The sequence below is a fragment of the Mauremys mutica genome, chromosome 1, assembly GCF_020497125.1.
Source record: "Mauremys mutica isolate MM-2020 ecotype Southern chromosome 1, ASM2049712v1, whole genome shotgun sequence".
In the NCBI taxonomy this organism is placed as follows: Eukaryota; Metazoa; Chordata; order Testudines; family Geoemydidae; genus Mauremys; species Mauremys mutica.
The window spans coordinates 372,253,203-372,268,863 of record NC_059072.1 but is presented as its reverse complement, the minus strand read 5'-3'; the positions used below and the strand labels follow the sequence as shown (position 1 = coordinate 372,268,863).

The 15,661-nt window shown below is 47.6% G+C and overlaps 1 protein-coding gene across 1 annotated transcript; it reads right to left on the bottom strand.

Moving 5' to 3' along the window:
* Positions 1-14,195: 14,195 nt before the first annotated feature.
* On the bottom strand, positions 14,196-15,143 carry LOC123376215 (olfactory receptor 52E4-like). Its single transcript, XM_045028056.1, has one exon. It carries the CDS (start codon positions 15,141-15,143, stop codon positions 14,196-14,198), a length of 948 nt encoding a protein of 315 aa, XP_044883991.1.
* Between the last annotated feature and the right edge of the window lie 518 nt (positions 15,144-15,661).

Below are 15,661 nucleotides of genomic sequence, written 5' to 3'. Positions count from 1 at the left end.
AGGCAAGAGAAATGATTAGGGGTATGGAACACCGTCCATATGAGGAGAGATTAGAAATTGTGGGACTTCTCAGCTTGGAAAAGAGATAACGAAGGTTAGATATGAGGTCTGTAAAATCACAAATGGTTTTGAAAACATGAATAAGGAAATGTTATTTACTCCTTCACATAACAGAAGAACTAGGGGCCACCCAATGAAATTAATAGGCAGCAGTTTTGAAACAAAAGTAAAAAAAAGTTTTTCTTCACAGTCAACCTGTGCAGCTGTGGGCCAGAGAATGTTGTGAAGGCCAAGACTGTAACAGGGCTCCAATTAGAGGTAGATAAGGTCAATCAATAGCTATTAGCCTGGATGGGCAGGGATGGTGTCCCTCGCCTTTGTTTGGCAGAATCTGGGTGTGGGTGACATGAATCACTTGATGCTTCTTCGTTCTGTTCATTCCCTCTGAGTTACATGGTACTGGCCATTCTCGGCAAACAGGATACTGGGCTAGATGGACCATTGGTCTTACCCAATATGGGCATTCTGATGTTCTTATGAAGTCCCGAGACTTATCTGCCCCCCACAGGAACCCACTCCCCTTCCAGAGCTGAGATAGAACCCAGGAGTCCTGACAGGGTCCCTCTCTCCACAGAGTTAGTAACAAAGAAAGAATATACATTACAATTTTATACCTAACTGGTGTCCTTTAAGTGACTTGCCTCAGGATTTCAGGAAATGTTAGTATTAGAACTGAGAGGGGTCTCATATTTGATTGTTTTTCCTTCTTTTATGTAAGAATTAGATACAGTGCTTCTGCCAAAAAACCCTAGAGCTTTCAATAAGCTAAGTAGCCTCTTGTCTCATGGTTAACATTGACCGCTTGGTGACAGAGAGAGGCGGGACAGAGGCTACCCCAATCTAGGTTCCAGTTTTTCAGGAATTTGTTCCTGGCATGCTTGTGAAAATGAACTGTCTTTAGAATCATAGCATCATAGAATCATAGAATATCAGGGTTGGAAGGGACGTCAGGAGTTCATCTAGTCCAACCCCCGCTCAAAGCAGGACCAATCCCCAACTAAATCATCCCAGCCAGGGCTTTGTCAAGAGTGACCTTAAAAACAGCTAAGGAAGGAGATTCCACCACCTCCCTAGGGAACCCATTCCAGTTCTTAGAAGCTGAAGAAAGGAGCAAGCGACAGTGGCAGGTCCTTGGGGGAGAAGAGGCAAAACAGGGGTGGAGTCTTGGCAGAAGAGGTGAGGCCAGGGGCAGGTTTTTGGGGGTCCAGTTAGCAGCAATTAGAAAGGTGGCAGACCATTATATTGTACATAGACGAGTTTTCCCGATTGTCATGCTGACACAGCACAGTGAGGTCAGGAAAGAGTTTCAAGTCTTTCTCACTCTCTGGTAAGAGATTCAGGGAAGAGGGCCCAGCATCCTGTCACCAGCCAGCTCGTCATGAAGCTCAGTCTACTCTCTCAACACCAGTCATGATTTAAAACCCCTCTATCATATCTCCCCTTAGCTGACTCTTTTCCAAACTGAAGAGTCACAATTTTATTAATCTCTCCTCTTACAGAAGCCGTTCCATACCCCTAATCATTACCATTGCTCTTTTCTGAACCTTTTCCCAGTTCCAATATGTTACCCAGGATTCTTTCAACCCAAAGCTCTTGGTAACTTTATTCTGTGCGAGGAGGTGTCAGGAAATAAATCAGGGGAGACATGGCCGTCCGACCAATCAATGGCTGGCACAAATAGGACAACACAAGAGTGCTTTCAGTTAAAGCTAAACTTTGCTAGTGTCAAGCACTTACACACGTCCGCAACAAGTTAGTAAAACACCCCCAACCCTTGATAATTACCAAAGCTGAGTGTGGCTTTCGAGTGATAGAGCGGCAGCCCGTCTGCCACTGGGGAACAGAAGATGCATCCAGAGGGAGAGACCAGTTCCGAAGAGTCCCCAAACGAGTCCCCTTATTTATGCATTAGTAATAGAATGACATGTCCCATAAAGAAACCTTGTTAAGTGAGCATTTCAATGGGAAAGCAAGAAGTTCCTTCTGATTATTGATTAACCAGGTGTGGGTTTTTCGAGAGCCTGGAAGACCCCAAGAAACATTCCTGGGGCACATCCTGCTCCTCTAAAATGTATCAGCAACTTCAACACAATTTTTACCAGGAAGGATGCAGGGTCAAGCTGCCCTTTCTGAGGCAGCCAAAGCCCCCTCCCCTCCTGCCTTGGTCAAACTGAGGATGCTGAATGGCCAATTTACAGCTTGCTGACTAGGCCACCTTTAACAGTAAGCCATAGTGGTTTCAAGCACTTTACTGGTTTGACAAAGTCTCCCCGTACAAATATATCTTTTTTTTTTCAGATGGGGCGACCGCATCTGCATTCAATATTCAAGATGTGGCCATAGCATGGATTTATAGAGAAGCAATATGATATTTTCTGCCCTCATTTATATATCATTTTTCTGTGTGAAATATTGAATACTGGCCATGAAATTTTATCAAACATGTGCTGTGTTCCTGGGTAACACCCCTCTGGTTGATAAGGCCACACAGCTATTTGTTCATGGATTTTCAAGGACACTTACCTCTCACAATGGACCATAGAATCAATATGCCTCTCTAAGAATGATCAGTGGCTGCTCTTATCTGTCATCAAAGAATGTAAGGACACATGATATGCTCATGGGACCCTGGACTCCAACTTGAGAGAATAATTTTCCAGGCACGTAGACTGTGGACTTTGTTTGGGACTGTAAAATTTCATGCAAGGAGGGGAAGATATGGAAGGACCCCTGCGACATCTCCATTTTGTCGTTATTTCTCTGGACTGGATAACTCAATAGGAAGCTCTGAACAAAGACGGATGACCCCCAATCTGCTCATGTAATTTTTCCTCAGAGACACTTTGGCAAGTTAGCAATTTATTCCATCACTGTTGTGATCCTGATCTATGAACACTGAAAAATCACTAAGTGTTTAGTTACTAATGGATTCTAAGCAGTGTGATTATTGGTAAGATCTGAGTCATATATTGGCCTTTCTAAGTGGCTGATCTCTTGAGAACAGAAGGACTCTAAATGTGGTGAAATTGGTTTTCACTAACTGCTCATCATGGTGTCCAGTGTTCGAGTGGTGAGCCAAGGGCTGGGATGCCTAAGGAGACTGTATTTTTGCTTCCAGTTAACTCGTGCGGTGAGACAGAAGTTTACATTTGTTACTGGCTTGGTATAATCTAATGATAGAATAACCACCCTTCTGGGGTGAGTCTGACCTATTTCTCAGCTCTTTGTCCTAAATTTGGCATCTTCTGCTTTGTCACATGGAGACATGGTGTCACATGGAAACCACAGATAGGGGCTTTACAGAGTATTACTCACTACTTCCAGGAGGTATCCCCCTTTTACAGATGGGAAAACTGAGGCACCAGAAGGGGAAGTGTCTTGAGCCAGGAACATCACCCATAAGAACCTAGATGCCAATCCATTGCTTTGTGTCTCTCAGACGTGTCTTTTATAGTCCATGCAGCAGCACAGACGTGTGATGTTCTCTCTCCCTTTATTTCTCTAGTGAAGGAATTTCCCCTGATTTGCATGGGGCTGCACCCACTTACACCAGCTGAGGATTTGGCCCAAGTCAATGAGCTAGGAGCAAAGAGTCCCAGCTCTGCCATGGATTCGCTGGGTGACCTTGTCACTGGGTGACCAGAGTCACTTCCTCACTCTGAACCACAACCTCTCCATGCATAACATGAAGATTATTATTTTAGTATTCCTAGTGTGCTGCTACCAAAAGGCCCTAATCAAAGCTGTAGAATCACACACTGCATTGATGTGATACCCTGCAGCATATCCTTGGGCTCTATGCATTATGTATAGCGAATTGTGCTGATTTGCATTACATATAGAGAAATGTGCAGCCCGAGAAGTGTGCTGCTTGCCTGGAGCTAGAATCCAGGATGTGACAGAGTGTCTGCCAAGACTGATCCAGACCTCGGACTGCTACCCTTCCTCCTTCTCCATGTGGGCACCAATGGTCCTGCCAGGAATTACCTTGAACAGATCCCTGCAGACTACACGGCTCTGGGAAGAAGGATAAATGAGTTTGAGGTACAAGTCGTGTTCTCATCCATCCTCCCTGTTGAAGCAAATGGCCCAGGTAGGGACCGTTGAATTGTGCAGGTGAATGGGTGGTTACACAGGTGGCGTCAGAGAGAGGGCTTTTGTATTCTTTGAGCATGGCATGTTGTTCTGGGAAGAGAGGCAGACAGGCTGGCTAATCTAGTGAGGAGGGCTTTAAACTAGGTTAACCAGGGGATGGGGACCAAAGCCCAGAGGTATGTGGGGAAGTGGGATACCGGGAGGTTACAAGTCGGGAACCCTCCTGATTCATGCTGAGAAAGCAGGGCAATCAGCTAGTTATCTTAGGTGCATGTACAAGAACGCAAGAAGCTTGGGAAACAAGCAGGAAGAATTGGAAGTCCTGGCACAATCAAGGAACTATGATGTGTTTGGAATAACAGAGACTTGGTGGGGCAGTTCACATGATTGGAGCACTGTCATGGATGGGTATAAAGTGTTTGGAAAGACAGGTCCAGAAGGAAAGGTGGAGGAGCTGCATTATGTGTAAGAGAGTGATGTGATTACTCAGAGCTCCAGTATGAAAGTGGAGAAAAGCCTGTTGAGCAGCAGTTCTCAAACTGGGGGTTGGGACCCCTCAGGGGGTCACGAGGCTATTACATGGGCGGTCGTGAGCTGTCAGCCTCCACCCCAAAACCCCACTTTACCTCCCGCGTGTATAATGGTTTAAATACATGAAAAAGTGTTTTCAGTTGATAAGGAGGGGTCACACTCAGAGGCTTGCTAAGTGTCAGGGGTCACCAGTACAAAAGTTTGAGAACTCCTGCTGGTGAGAGTCTTTGGGTTGAGTTTAGAAGCAAGAGCGACAAGGCTGATCTCATGATGGGTGTGTGCTATAGACCACAGGATCAGAAGGATGAGGTAGACAAGGCTTTCTTCAGACAACTAACTGAAGTTTCCAGATCACAGGCCTGGTGCTGTGCTGGAGGAAGCAACCAGGGGCCGTGCTCCTCTTCACCTGCTGCTTACAAACAGGGAAGAGTTGGTAGGGGAAGTAGAAGTGGGAGGCAACCTAGGCAGCAGTGACCACGAGATGGTTGAGTTCAGGATCGTGACAAAAGGAAGAAAGGAGAGTAGCAAAATACGGACCCTGGATTTCAGAAAATCCGACTTAGGGCCTGGCTACACTTGTGAGTTAGAGCACATTAAAGCAGCCCCGGCTGCCCTAACTCATGACACGTCCACACTGGCAAGGCATGTAGAGCGCCCGGACTCTGCGGCTGGAGCGCTCCTGGTAATCCACCTCCACGAGACGCATAAAAACCTATCTTATGAGAGGAGACTCAAAGAGCTTGGCTTTGAGCAGGAGAACGCTGAGGGGGGATATGATTGCTCTTTATAAATAAATCAGAAGGATAAATATTAGGGAGGGAGAGGAATTATTTAAGCTCAGTACCAATGTGGACACAAGAACAAATGGATATAAACTGGACACTAGGAAATTTAGACTTGAAATTAGACGAAGATTTCTAACCATTAGAGGAATGAAGTTATGGAACAGCCTTCCAAGGGGAGTAGTTGGGGCAAAAGACATATCTGGCTTTAAAACTAAACTTGATAAGTTTATGGAGAGGATGGTATGATGGGATAGCCTAATTTTGGCAATTCATTTAGCAATTGATCTTTGATTATCAGCAGGTAAGTATGCCCAGTGGTCTGTGATGGGATGTTAGGTGGGGTGGGATCTGAGTTACTACAGAGAATTCTTTCCCGGGTGCTGGCTGGTGAGTCTTGCCCACATGCTCAGGGTTTAACTGATCGCCATATTTGGGGTCGGGAAGGAATTTTCCTCCAGGGCAGATTGGCAGAGGCCCTGGAGGTTCTTCGCCTTCCTCTGCAGCATGGGGCACGGGTCACTTGCTGGAGGATTCTCTGCAGCTTGAGGTCTTCAAACCACAATTTGAGGACTTCAATAACTCAGACGTAGGTTAGGGGTTTGTTACAGGAGTGGGTGGGTGAGATTCTGTGGCCTGCATTGTGCAGGTCAGATTAGATGATAATAATGGTCCCTTCTGACCTTAAAGTCTATGAGTCTGTAAGTCTATAACGCTTGCTGCGCCCCAGCTGGAGCACCACAGCAAGAGTGTGTACGCCCTGGTCAATGAATGGGCTGTGACTGGCCTCCGGAAGGGCCCCACAGAGCCTGTTCTAGCCACTCTGGTCAGCACTTTGAACTCTTCTGCCTGCCCTCAGGGGACCAACTATCAGACCCACCCTTTAAATTCTCTGGGTGCTCTCAGTGCATCTTTCCAGGTGACCATGCCTCCAGGCGCCAGGCGATCCCCAGTATGGAGCAATGGTGACGTGCTGGACCTCATCAGTATTTGGGGGGAGGAAGCTCTCCAGTCCCAGCTGCGCTGCAGCCATAGGAATTACGATACCTTCGGGGAGATATCAAGCGACATGATGGAAAGGGGCCATGACCATTTCTACAAAAAGTTGGATGCAATACTTGGGGGCAACCCACCTCCACTTCAAAGACCACCATGGACAATTCAGAGCCAAGTTTAACAAGGAGGCGGAGGAAAGTGGGAGTGAGGGTGCTGAGGAGCAGGGCGACAGCCTGGCATCCCTAGATACATGTAGCCAGGTGCTGTTTTCAAGCCAGGGGGACGGTAGCCAGTCACAGTGGACAGTGCTTGGGGAAGAACAAACACCAGAGGAGGTGCCTGGTAAGCCCCTTTTATTTTGGGAAGGAAGTTGTTCGGTGCGGGCTCTTGGGATGAGGAGGGTTAGGGCTGCATCCATTCCTAGATGCAGAATAGGGCATTGACGTGCTCTCTCAAAGCGCGGTAATCGGCCTCAAAGGTCTCATGTAGAAGCTGGGTAATCTTTGTGCGGCGATTCCTTGTCAGAGCTACTCTGCTCCTTATCCCAGTCAGGCTAACATGTCTGTGGCACTGTGCCGTGAGGGGCGGGGGGCCATTGCTGCACACAGGCAAGCTGCATATGGGCCAGGGTGGAAGCTGCATTGTAGTAGAAGACCCTCCCTTGCTTTCCAGGTCACCCTCAGCAGCGAGATCTTCCAGGATGAACTGCTGTGGAAAATGTGGGGAGAGTGTTCAGTATAGAGCCTCCCTGCCACTGTTGGCTCTCCCCAAGGCACAGAACCTCAGAGAACAGTACGGCCCTGAAACAATCAGTCCCTCTTGCCCCTGTGCTTACTCACCATGTTGGGGATCTCCTGGGTTATGCGCGCTCGCTTTGGGATGTGCAATTTCTGTTACTGTGCACACTGTGCTTGTCTTGAAGTATGGCTGAATCACTGCTCTGTCTGGTGTGGGCAATTCTGCCTCTATTAAGTTTTACAGAAGCAACCTTGAAATCTCAGCCATCCTTGTTATCAACGGCCAAAAGACTCCAAAGAATCAGGAAGCGTCTGCAAAGAAGCAAAGAGGACATGCTGCATGAAGCCATGAAGCAATCCCTTACTGAAAATCAAAAAGTGCAGGAGTGCCGGGAGAGAGAAGAGGGTCCGCCAGCAGAATGCAGATCGCCGGCATCAAAGCAAAGAGCGTCTGCTAAGCATCATGGAGCGCCAAGCGGACTTGATACAGGCGGTCGCAGCAATGCAGGCAGAGCACTTCCGCCCCCACCCCTCCTCCCGCAGCCCTTGTCACCGCTTTCTTTCCCTTGTGCCCCCATATCACTGCCAACCCACTTTCCCCAACATCTGGGTTCTTATCGCCACCAGCTGCCCCCAACACCTGTAGCTTCACCACCCAGCCCTGCAAACTGCAACCCTCACCCACTGCACTCAGCCCCCATCACCATGCAGTATAGCCAGCCTGAAGTGCAGCACTCATTGCATAGCACTCCAGACAGGCAGGCTGAGTATGAGAACAGGACATATGCAAATGTGTGATTGTCCCGTTCCCCACCCCACCCCTTTCCCTCGTTCCAGGCAGCACAGATGTGTCGTGCCCTTTCTGTTTCCCAAGCAGTTGTGTTTTCAATGAATAAATCTTCTTTTCAATAAATACATTTTTGCCTTTGAAAATATTCTTTATTATTGCATTAAGTAAAACATACCATAGCTCAGGAAAGCAACAGGCACTGCAAGTCAGTGCTTCATATGTAGCAAACACAGATTCCTACTAACATTGAAACCACTGCATTTCACTCCCATTCAGGGCACCAAACATTAGTAGTGGCTTTCAGCATCAAATTGCTGCCTCAAGACATCCCTAATCCTTGCAGCCCCATGCTCGACCCTCTAATAGCCCTGCTCTCTGGCAGTTCAAATTCAGCCTCCAGGTGTTGAACCTCCGAGGTCCATGCCTGAGTGAAGCTTTCACTCTTCCCTTCAGAAATGTTATGGAGGGTACAGCACGCGGATATAACCGTGGGGATGTTGTCATTGACCAGGTCCAACTTCCCATACAGACAGCACCAGCGCCCCTTTAAATGGCCAAAAGCGCACTCCCCAGTCATTCTGCATCCACTCAGCTTGTTGTTGAATCTCTCTTTGCTGCTTTCAAGGCTCGCTGTGTAGGGTTTCATGAGCCACAGCATTAAAGGGTAAGTGGAGTCTCCAAGGGTCACAATGGGCATTTCGATTTCCTCTACATTGATATTCTGGTCTGGGAAGAAAGTTCTGGCTTGCAGCTTCCTGAACAGCCTGTGTTCCAAAAGATGTGTGTGTCATGCAGCTTTCCAGACCAGCCTGCGTTAATGTCTGTGAAATGCCTACAGTGATCCACAAGTCCCTGGAGAACCATAGAGAAAGACCCCTTCCGATTAACGTACTCGCAGGCTAGGTGGGCTGGTGTTAGATTTGGACTATGCGTCCCATCTATCACCTCTCCACAGTTAGGGTGATCATGTCCGTCAATGCCACAAGCAATCTCGTGTCATATGCTTTATGTGAGTCAGCATCATCTTCAGACTCCTCACTGTCAGTTTGTAGCTTAAGGAGTTACTTGACTGCTATGTGTGATGTGCTGGCGAGACCCATCAGCATATTCCTCAGCTGTTCGGGATCCATTCCCACAGACCGAAACAAAAAACATTGAAAAATAGTGCCAAACGTGGACAGAAGCACAGAGGTTGCTGGGATGTGAAGTGATGCATCACGGTGCATTGAGACAGGACCTAGAATGCTCTGCACCCCCTCCCCCCTTCCCACTAGCCACAGCTCCAGAATGGGAAGAGGTGCTCTGTGGGATTGCTGCCCATAATGCACCGCTCCCAGTGCCGCTGCAAGTGTCGCAAATGTGGCCACACCAGTGCGCTTGCAGCTGACAGTGTGAACACACTGCACCACTTTCCCTGCTGCGGTCTCCGAAGGCTGGTTTAACTCATAGCACTCCACATCTGCAAGTGTCAACAGGCCCTAAGGCCTGGTCTACACTAGGGGGGGGTCGAACTAAGGTACGCAACTTCAGCTACGCGAATAGCGTAGCTGAAGTCGAACTACCTTAGTTCGAGTTACTTACCCGTCCTCACGGTGCGGGATCAACGTCCGCGGCTCCCCCGTCGACTCTGCCACTGCCGTTCGCGGTGGTGGAGTTCCGGAGTCGACGGGAGTGCGTTCGGAGTTCAATATATCGCGTCTAGATGAGACGCGATATATCAATCTCCGAGAATTCGATTGCTACCCGCCGATCCGGCCAGTAGTGAAGACGTACCCTAAGATTATGAGATATGGAAATTTGGACAGATGACTAGAGAGGAGTATAAATATTGCTAGAGCAGTCAGGAGTGAAATCAGGAAGGCAAGGCATGATTGGAGTTGCAGCTAGCAAGGGATGCGAAGGATAACAAGAAGGGTTTCTACAGGTGTGTTAGCAGCAGGAAGAAGGTCAGGGAATGTGGAGGACTCTTACTGAATGTAATTTTGTACCTCTGGCCAGAAGGGAGTTGATGTTACTGAATACATAAAGGTTGTTACTCTTCCATTTGATTTATAACAAAGACTATTTAGAAAAGCTGGACATGCACAGGCCTATGAGTCAAGATCTAATGTATCCGAGGGTGCAGAGGGAGTTGGCGGATGTGATTGCAGAGCCATTGGCCATTATCTTTGAAAATTGTGGTTATTGGAGGATGCCATGGACAAATGGAAAAAGGAAAATATGGTGCCCATATGTAAAAAAGGGAAGAAAGAGAACCTGGGGAACTACAGACCGGTCAGCCTCACTTCAGTCAGTGAATACAATAAAGCAAGCTAGGTCACCAGGCTGCAAAGTGGAGTCTATATAAGAACATCAGAATGGCCATACTGGATGAGACCATCGGTTCATCTAGCCCAGTATCCTGTCTTCCGACAGCGGCCACGAGCAGGTTTTTCAGAGGGAATGAATAGAACAGGGAATCATCAAGTTATTCATCCCCTGTCACCAGCTTTTGGAAAACAGAGGCTAGGGACACTCAGAACATGGGGCTGGATCCCTGCCCATTACGGATAATAGCCATTAATGAACCTATTGTGCATGACTTTAAATAATTATTATTGAACCCCTCTTCTTGATTTGGCCTTTACAACATCACCTGGCAAAGAATTCTGCAGGGTGACTGTGAAAAAATACTTTATTTTGTTTGTTTTAAATCTGCTCCCTATGAGGAGAGATTAATAACAATGGGTCTTTTCAACTTGGGAAAGAGACGACTAATTGGGGATATGAGAGAGTTCTATAAAATCATGAATGGTGTGGAGAACATCAATAAAAAAGTGCTTATTTACTCTTTCTCATAACACAAAAACTTGGGGTCACCCAATGAAATTAATTGGTAGTGTTTTATAAGAAATGAAAGGAAATATTTCTTCACACAACACACAGTCAACCTGTGAAGCTCTTTGACAGAGGATGGTGTGAAGGTCAAGACAATTACAGTTTTTAAAAGAACTAGATGAATTGATGGAGGATAGGTCAATCAATGGCTATTAACCAGGATGGGCAGGATGATGTCATTTGCCTCTGTTTGCTGGAAGCTGGGGAAGGTTAATGGGGAATGGATCATTTGAGAATTATCTGTTCTGTTCATTCCCTCTGAAGCATCTGACATTGGCCACTGTTGCAAGACAGGATACTGGGCTAGATGGACCTTTGGTCTTACACAACACGACCGTTCTTAAGTTCACTGACGAAGGAAATGGTGTGAAGATGTTGTGTTGTGTTGTGATTTCCTGAATCTGGGTGTCTCTTCTGCTGTCTAAAGTAGAAGAATTGTTTTAGCAACCTGTGAATGAGGTTTAAGGGGGCCCCATTCTGAGACTGCTCAATTAGGGCAAACTGCAAAGAATGGGGCAGACAATCCTCCAAACGGAGGCTTATTCTAATACTTGGATTTATGAATGCAGCACCAAAACAGCTTTCAAAATGCTTTATTGAAAATCCTGTTCATCGTATAATAAAGTTCTACCAATCTCAGGTGTCCACCAGAAAATGGTGAAGCTCATCCTGCAGAACAGCGTGGGACGATGTCATGGACCTATGATGATCCTCTGGTGGGGCCCCTGTTATGATCCTGTAGCCCACAGAAATGAGCATAGAGGGAGCAGACCACCGGTGCGGCGACTATACCAGTGGTGACGTGAACCTGCCTTTATCTCCAGAACGGGTGAGGGAGAGGAGGGAAGTGAGCAGCCCCTAAAGGGTCTGGGAGGGGAGACAAAAAACCACCCCCTGGGCTTTTTCATCCAGGAGTCCTGATGGGGTCTCTCTCTCCACAGATTTAGTAACAAATTAAGAATAAACATTAAAATTTTAATACTAACCTGTTTCCCTTAAGTGACTTAAGGGGACAGAGAAAAAGACAGAGAATATATTATTGCCCCTGTATAAATCCATGGTCCAGCTACATCTTGAATACTGCATACAGATGTGGTCTCCTCACCTCAAAAAAGATATACCGGTACTAGCACTAGAAAAGGTTCAGAGAAGGGCAACTAAAATGATTAGGGATTTGGAGAGGGTCCCATAAGAGAAGAGATTAGAGAGACTAGCAGGGCCGGTGCTACCATTTAGGCCAACTAGGCGATGGCCTAGGGCGCCAAGATTTGGGGGCACCAAAAAGCAGTGCCCCCATTTTTTAAAAAGCATTTCAGCGGCTGCTGTGCTGGGAGGGAGCGGGAGTCTGAGCCGCCGGCAGCCAGCCCAGGGGTTCGGGCTATCGGCGGCGCGGTGACCCAGGGGAACCCGTGGGCTGCCTGCCAGCGGCTCAGACTCCCTCTCCCTCCCAGCGCAGCGGCCGCTCCATCCCATGCGATTCTTCTCATTGCCAGTGGTGGCGCCAGCAGCTGGGCAGAGCTCCACAACTCTCCTTATCGCACGTGGCCCGAGCCCGGCGACGGACGCGACAGCAGGACTTCTGGAGCAGAGATGAGCTGGGGTGGGGAGGTGCTGCGTGGCTTCCCGGGGGGGAGAGCTGCCCCGGGGGGGGGCGCCACAGGGCGGGGGGAGCTTCTGCAGTGGGGGCGCCTCAGGGTGGAGCTGCCGCAGGTCTGGGGGGGGTGCAAGGTGGAAGTTTCGCCTAGAGCACGAAACTTCCTTTCACCGGGCCTGGAGGCTAGGACTCTTCAGCTTGGAAAAGAGGAGACTAAGGGGGGACATGATAGAGGTCTATAAAATCATGAGTGATGTGGAGAAAGTGGATAAGGAAAAGGTATTTACTTATTCCCATAATACAAGAACTAGGGGTCACCAAATGAAATTAATAGGCAGCAGGTTTAAAACAAATAAAAGGAAGTTCTTCTTCACGCAGCGCACAGTCAACTTGTGTAACTCCTTACCTGAGGAGGTTGTGAAGGCTAGGACTATAACAGCATTTAAAAGAGAATTGGATAAATTCATGGTGGTTAAGTCCGTTAATGGCTATTAGCCAGGACGGGTAAGGAATGGTGTCCCTAGCCTCCGATTGTCAGAGGGTGGAGATGGATGTCAGGAGAGAGATCACTTGATCATTATTGTTACCTCTGTTCCCCTAAAAACCAACCCAGGATCACACTCGTATTAGTTTTATTACAATGCCGCTGTTAGGTCAGATAGAAAAGAGATGGAGCTTATTCATTCACAGACACATTCGCTGCATTCATACCCTCATGCACCCACACACTTACACAGGCGGAGAGTTACCAGAGACAGCATGGAGGCCGAGAAGCTGAAGCATGTTAGATCTGGTGTGTCCGCCTGCAGTCATGAATCCAGGCTGCTGAGCAGGTCAAGGAGCAGCAGCTGCTTGTGTCCATGGCTGTTTCCTTTTGCTGGAATATACACCGAGTTTCCCTTCTGAGTCCATCACCAAGAAACATTCCCAGACCAGTTCTTCTTCTCTTTACAGTACTTTGTGATTTCCTTCTCAGGGCAGAATATATCAGACACACCTGGCTCCTGTCTCTGGGCTCCTTTCTCCTTGCAGTTCCTCTTCTCCCAGATGGGATATTGCACAGCTTGTAAGTTCATACAAGTGGTAACTTGAAAAGGTTACAGAGCTTGCAAAGGTTACAAAACTTAAAAGGCTATGTTAACAATCACTGAAGTTACAAAGTCTGAAAAAAGTTGAACTTAAGGATACAAGTTAAGATCTTACAAACGCATTTGAGCGGAGGCTTTACATAACAATTACCTGTTAGGTTCACTCACTCAGGGGCACCTGGCATTGGCCACTGTCAGTAGACAGGACACTGGGTTAGATGGAACTTTGGTCTGACCTATTACGTCCTTTCTTATGTTCTTATGACTTGCCATAAGATATGAGAACATATTGGTTTTAGAGATGACTGGATCGCAGCTGACAAGGAGAGGGGAAGAGAGGAACAAGAGATGGGGCAGGGCCTTGGGGAGAAGACATGCAGCAGTGTTCAGGATTGACAGAAGAGCTGAGGCAAGATTGTAATTTCAGGGATTCAGCTACCAGCAATTAGAAAAGTGGCCACCCAGTGTAGTGCACATAGACTGATTCCCCAGTTAATCACATTGGGACAGCACAGTAAGGACACGGAAGGGTTTAATGTCTCTCTGTCTGTCCAGGAAGTGATTCGGGGAAGAGGCCCCAGCATCATGGACCAGCCAGTTCTGCACAGAGCTCAATCTGAGAGCTAGACAACAAGGACGAAACACTTAGGTGTCGTTATGAGTAAAGAGCTGCAGCAGCCTGCCCCGGATCTGTTTGGTCCTCGCCCCATAAATGATGGGGTGCAACACAGGGGGCACCATGTGGTACACACCGCTAATGAGAACGAGGAAATGCAGTGGCACATTGTGGCCAAACCGGAACATGAGAGAGGAGAATACATCTGGGACGTACAAAGCTGAGATGGCACAAAGATGAGAGATGCAGGTCCCAAAAGTTTTGAGCCGGGCATCCTTTGTGGGGAGGCGGAAGATGGCCCGGAGGATCTGAGTATAGGACACAGCGATAAAAAACCCATCCATTCCGATCACAAAGAGAAGATCAAACAGGCCATAGTAACTACTGATGCGGATGTCAGTGCAGGCCAGCTTCACTACAGCTATATGCTGACAATAAAAGTGTGGGATGATGTTGGTTCTGCAATATGGCCACTGCCTCACCAGGAAGGGATAGGGTAATGCGAGTATACCACTGCGCAGCACCACGGCCAGGCCTATCTTGGCCACAACAGAGTTTGTCAGGGTCATGGAATGTCTCAGGGGATGGCAGATGGCCACATAGCGATCAAAAGCCATGGCCACGAGGATTCCAGACTCCATTCCTGAGAGGGAGTGAACAAAATACATCTGGATGAGGCAGGCACTGAAACTGATCTCCCTCGAATTGAACCAGAAGATGCTCAGCATTTTCGGTATGGTGGATGTGGACATGACAAGGTAGCTGACGGCCAGCATGCACAAGAAATAGAACATGGGCTCATGGAGGCTCTGCTCCGTCTTCACAATGAACAGGATGGTGAAGTTCCCCAACACTGCTATGGCGTACATAGCACAGAAGGGAATGGAGATCCAGATATGTGCTGCCTCCAGGCCAGGAATGCCAAGTAGGATGAAGGTGGAGGGGTTGATGAAGTTGGTTCTGTTAGACTCTGACATGGCGTAGGGGAGAAAGTGTCCAACTCTGAGGCATAAGGGTGTCTCCTGCATTTACCATATGCTCCCCTGACTTTCTGTGTGTTCCCAGTAGATGGTTGGAGTAGAAATGCCTGTATGGAGAGACAATGTTAATATGAGACACTGAATGCAGTAGTGGAGGCTGTTCTCATGGGAGAAGCAGATTGATCACTCTTCACACACTGAAAAATTACATTTTCATTATTCAGAGAGAATAACTGTGAACAATGACCCTACTAAATACAATTCCATATTTGTATTGTGCTCCCTGCATTAATAATTCCTACACTTTATGATGGGGGAACCTTAAGAGGCACCAGCAGGAAATACAAGTGTGGATAGTGGTTATCCATCATTGTTCCTTAAAGCAATGAGAGTCAGGACAGGGAGTCCATACTGAAGGTAGTTCCTCATTCAACCAGTTGCTCAAAATCAGAGAGGGGGGAAAAACAACCTTTTAGGAAGACATGTGCTGGGAGAAACATCCCAACTAGAACATA

Bases quoted from the DNA above. Each gene is read 5' to 3' on its own strand.
- LOC123376215 (XM_045028056.1), bottom strand. From the start codon at position 15,143: ATGTCAGAGTCTAACAGAACCAACTTCATCAACCCCTCCACCTTCATC.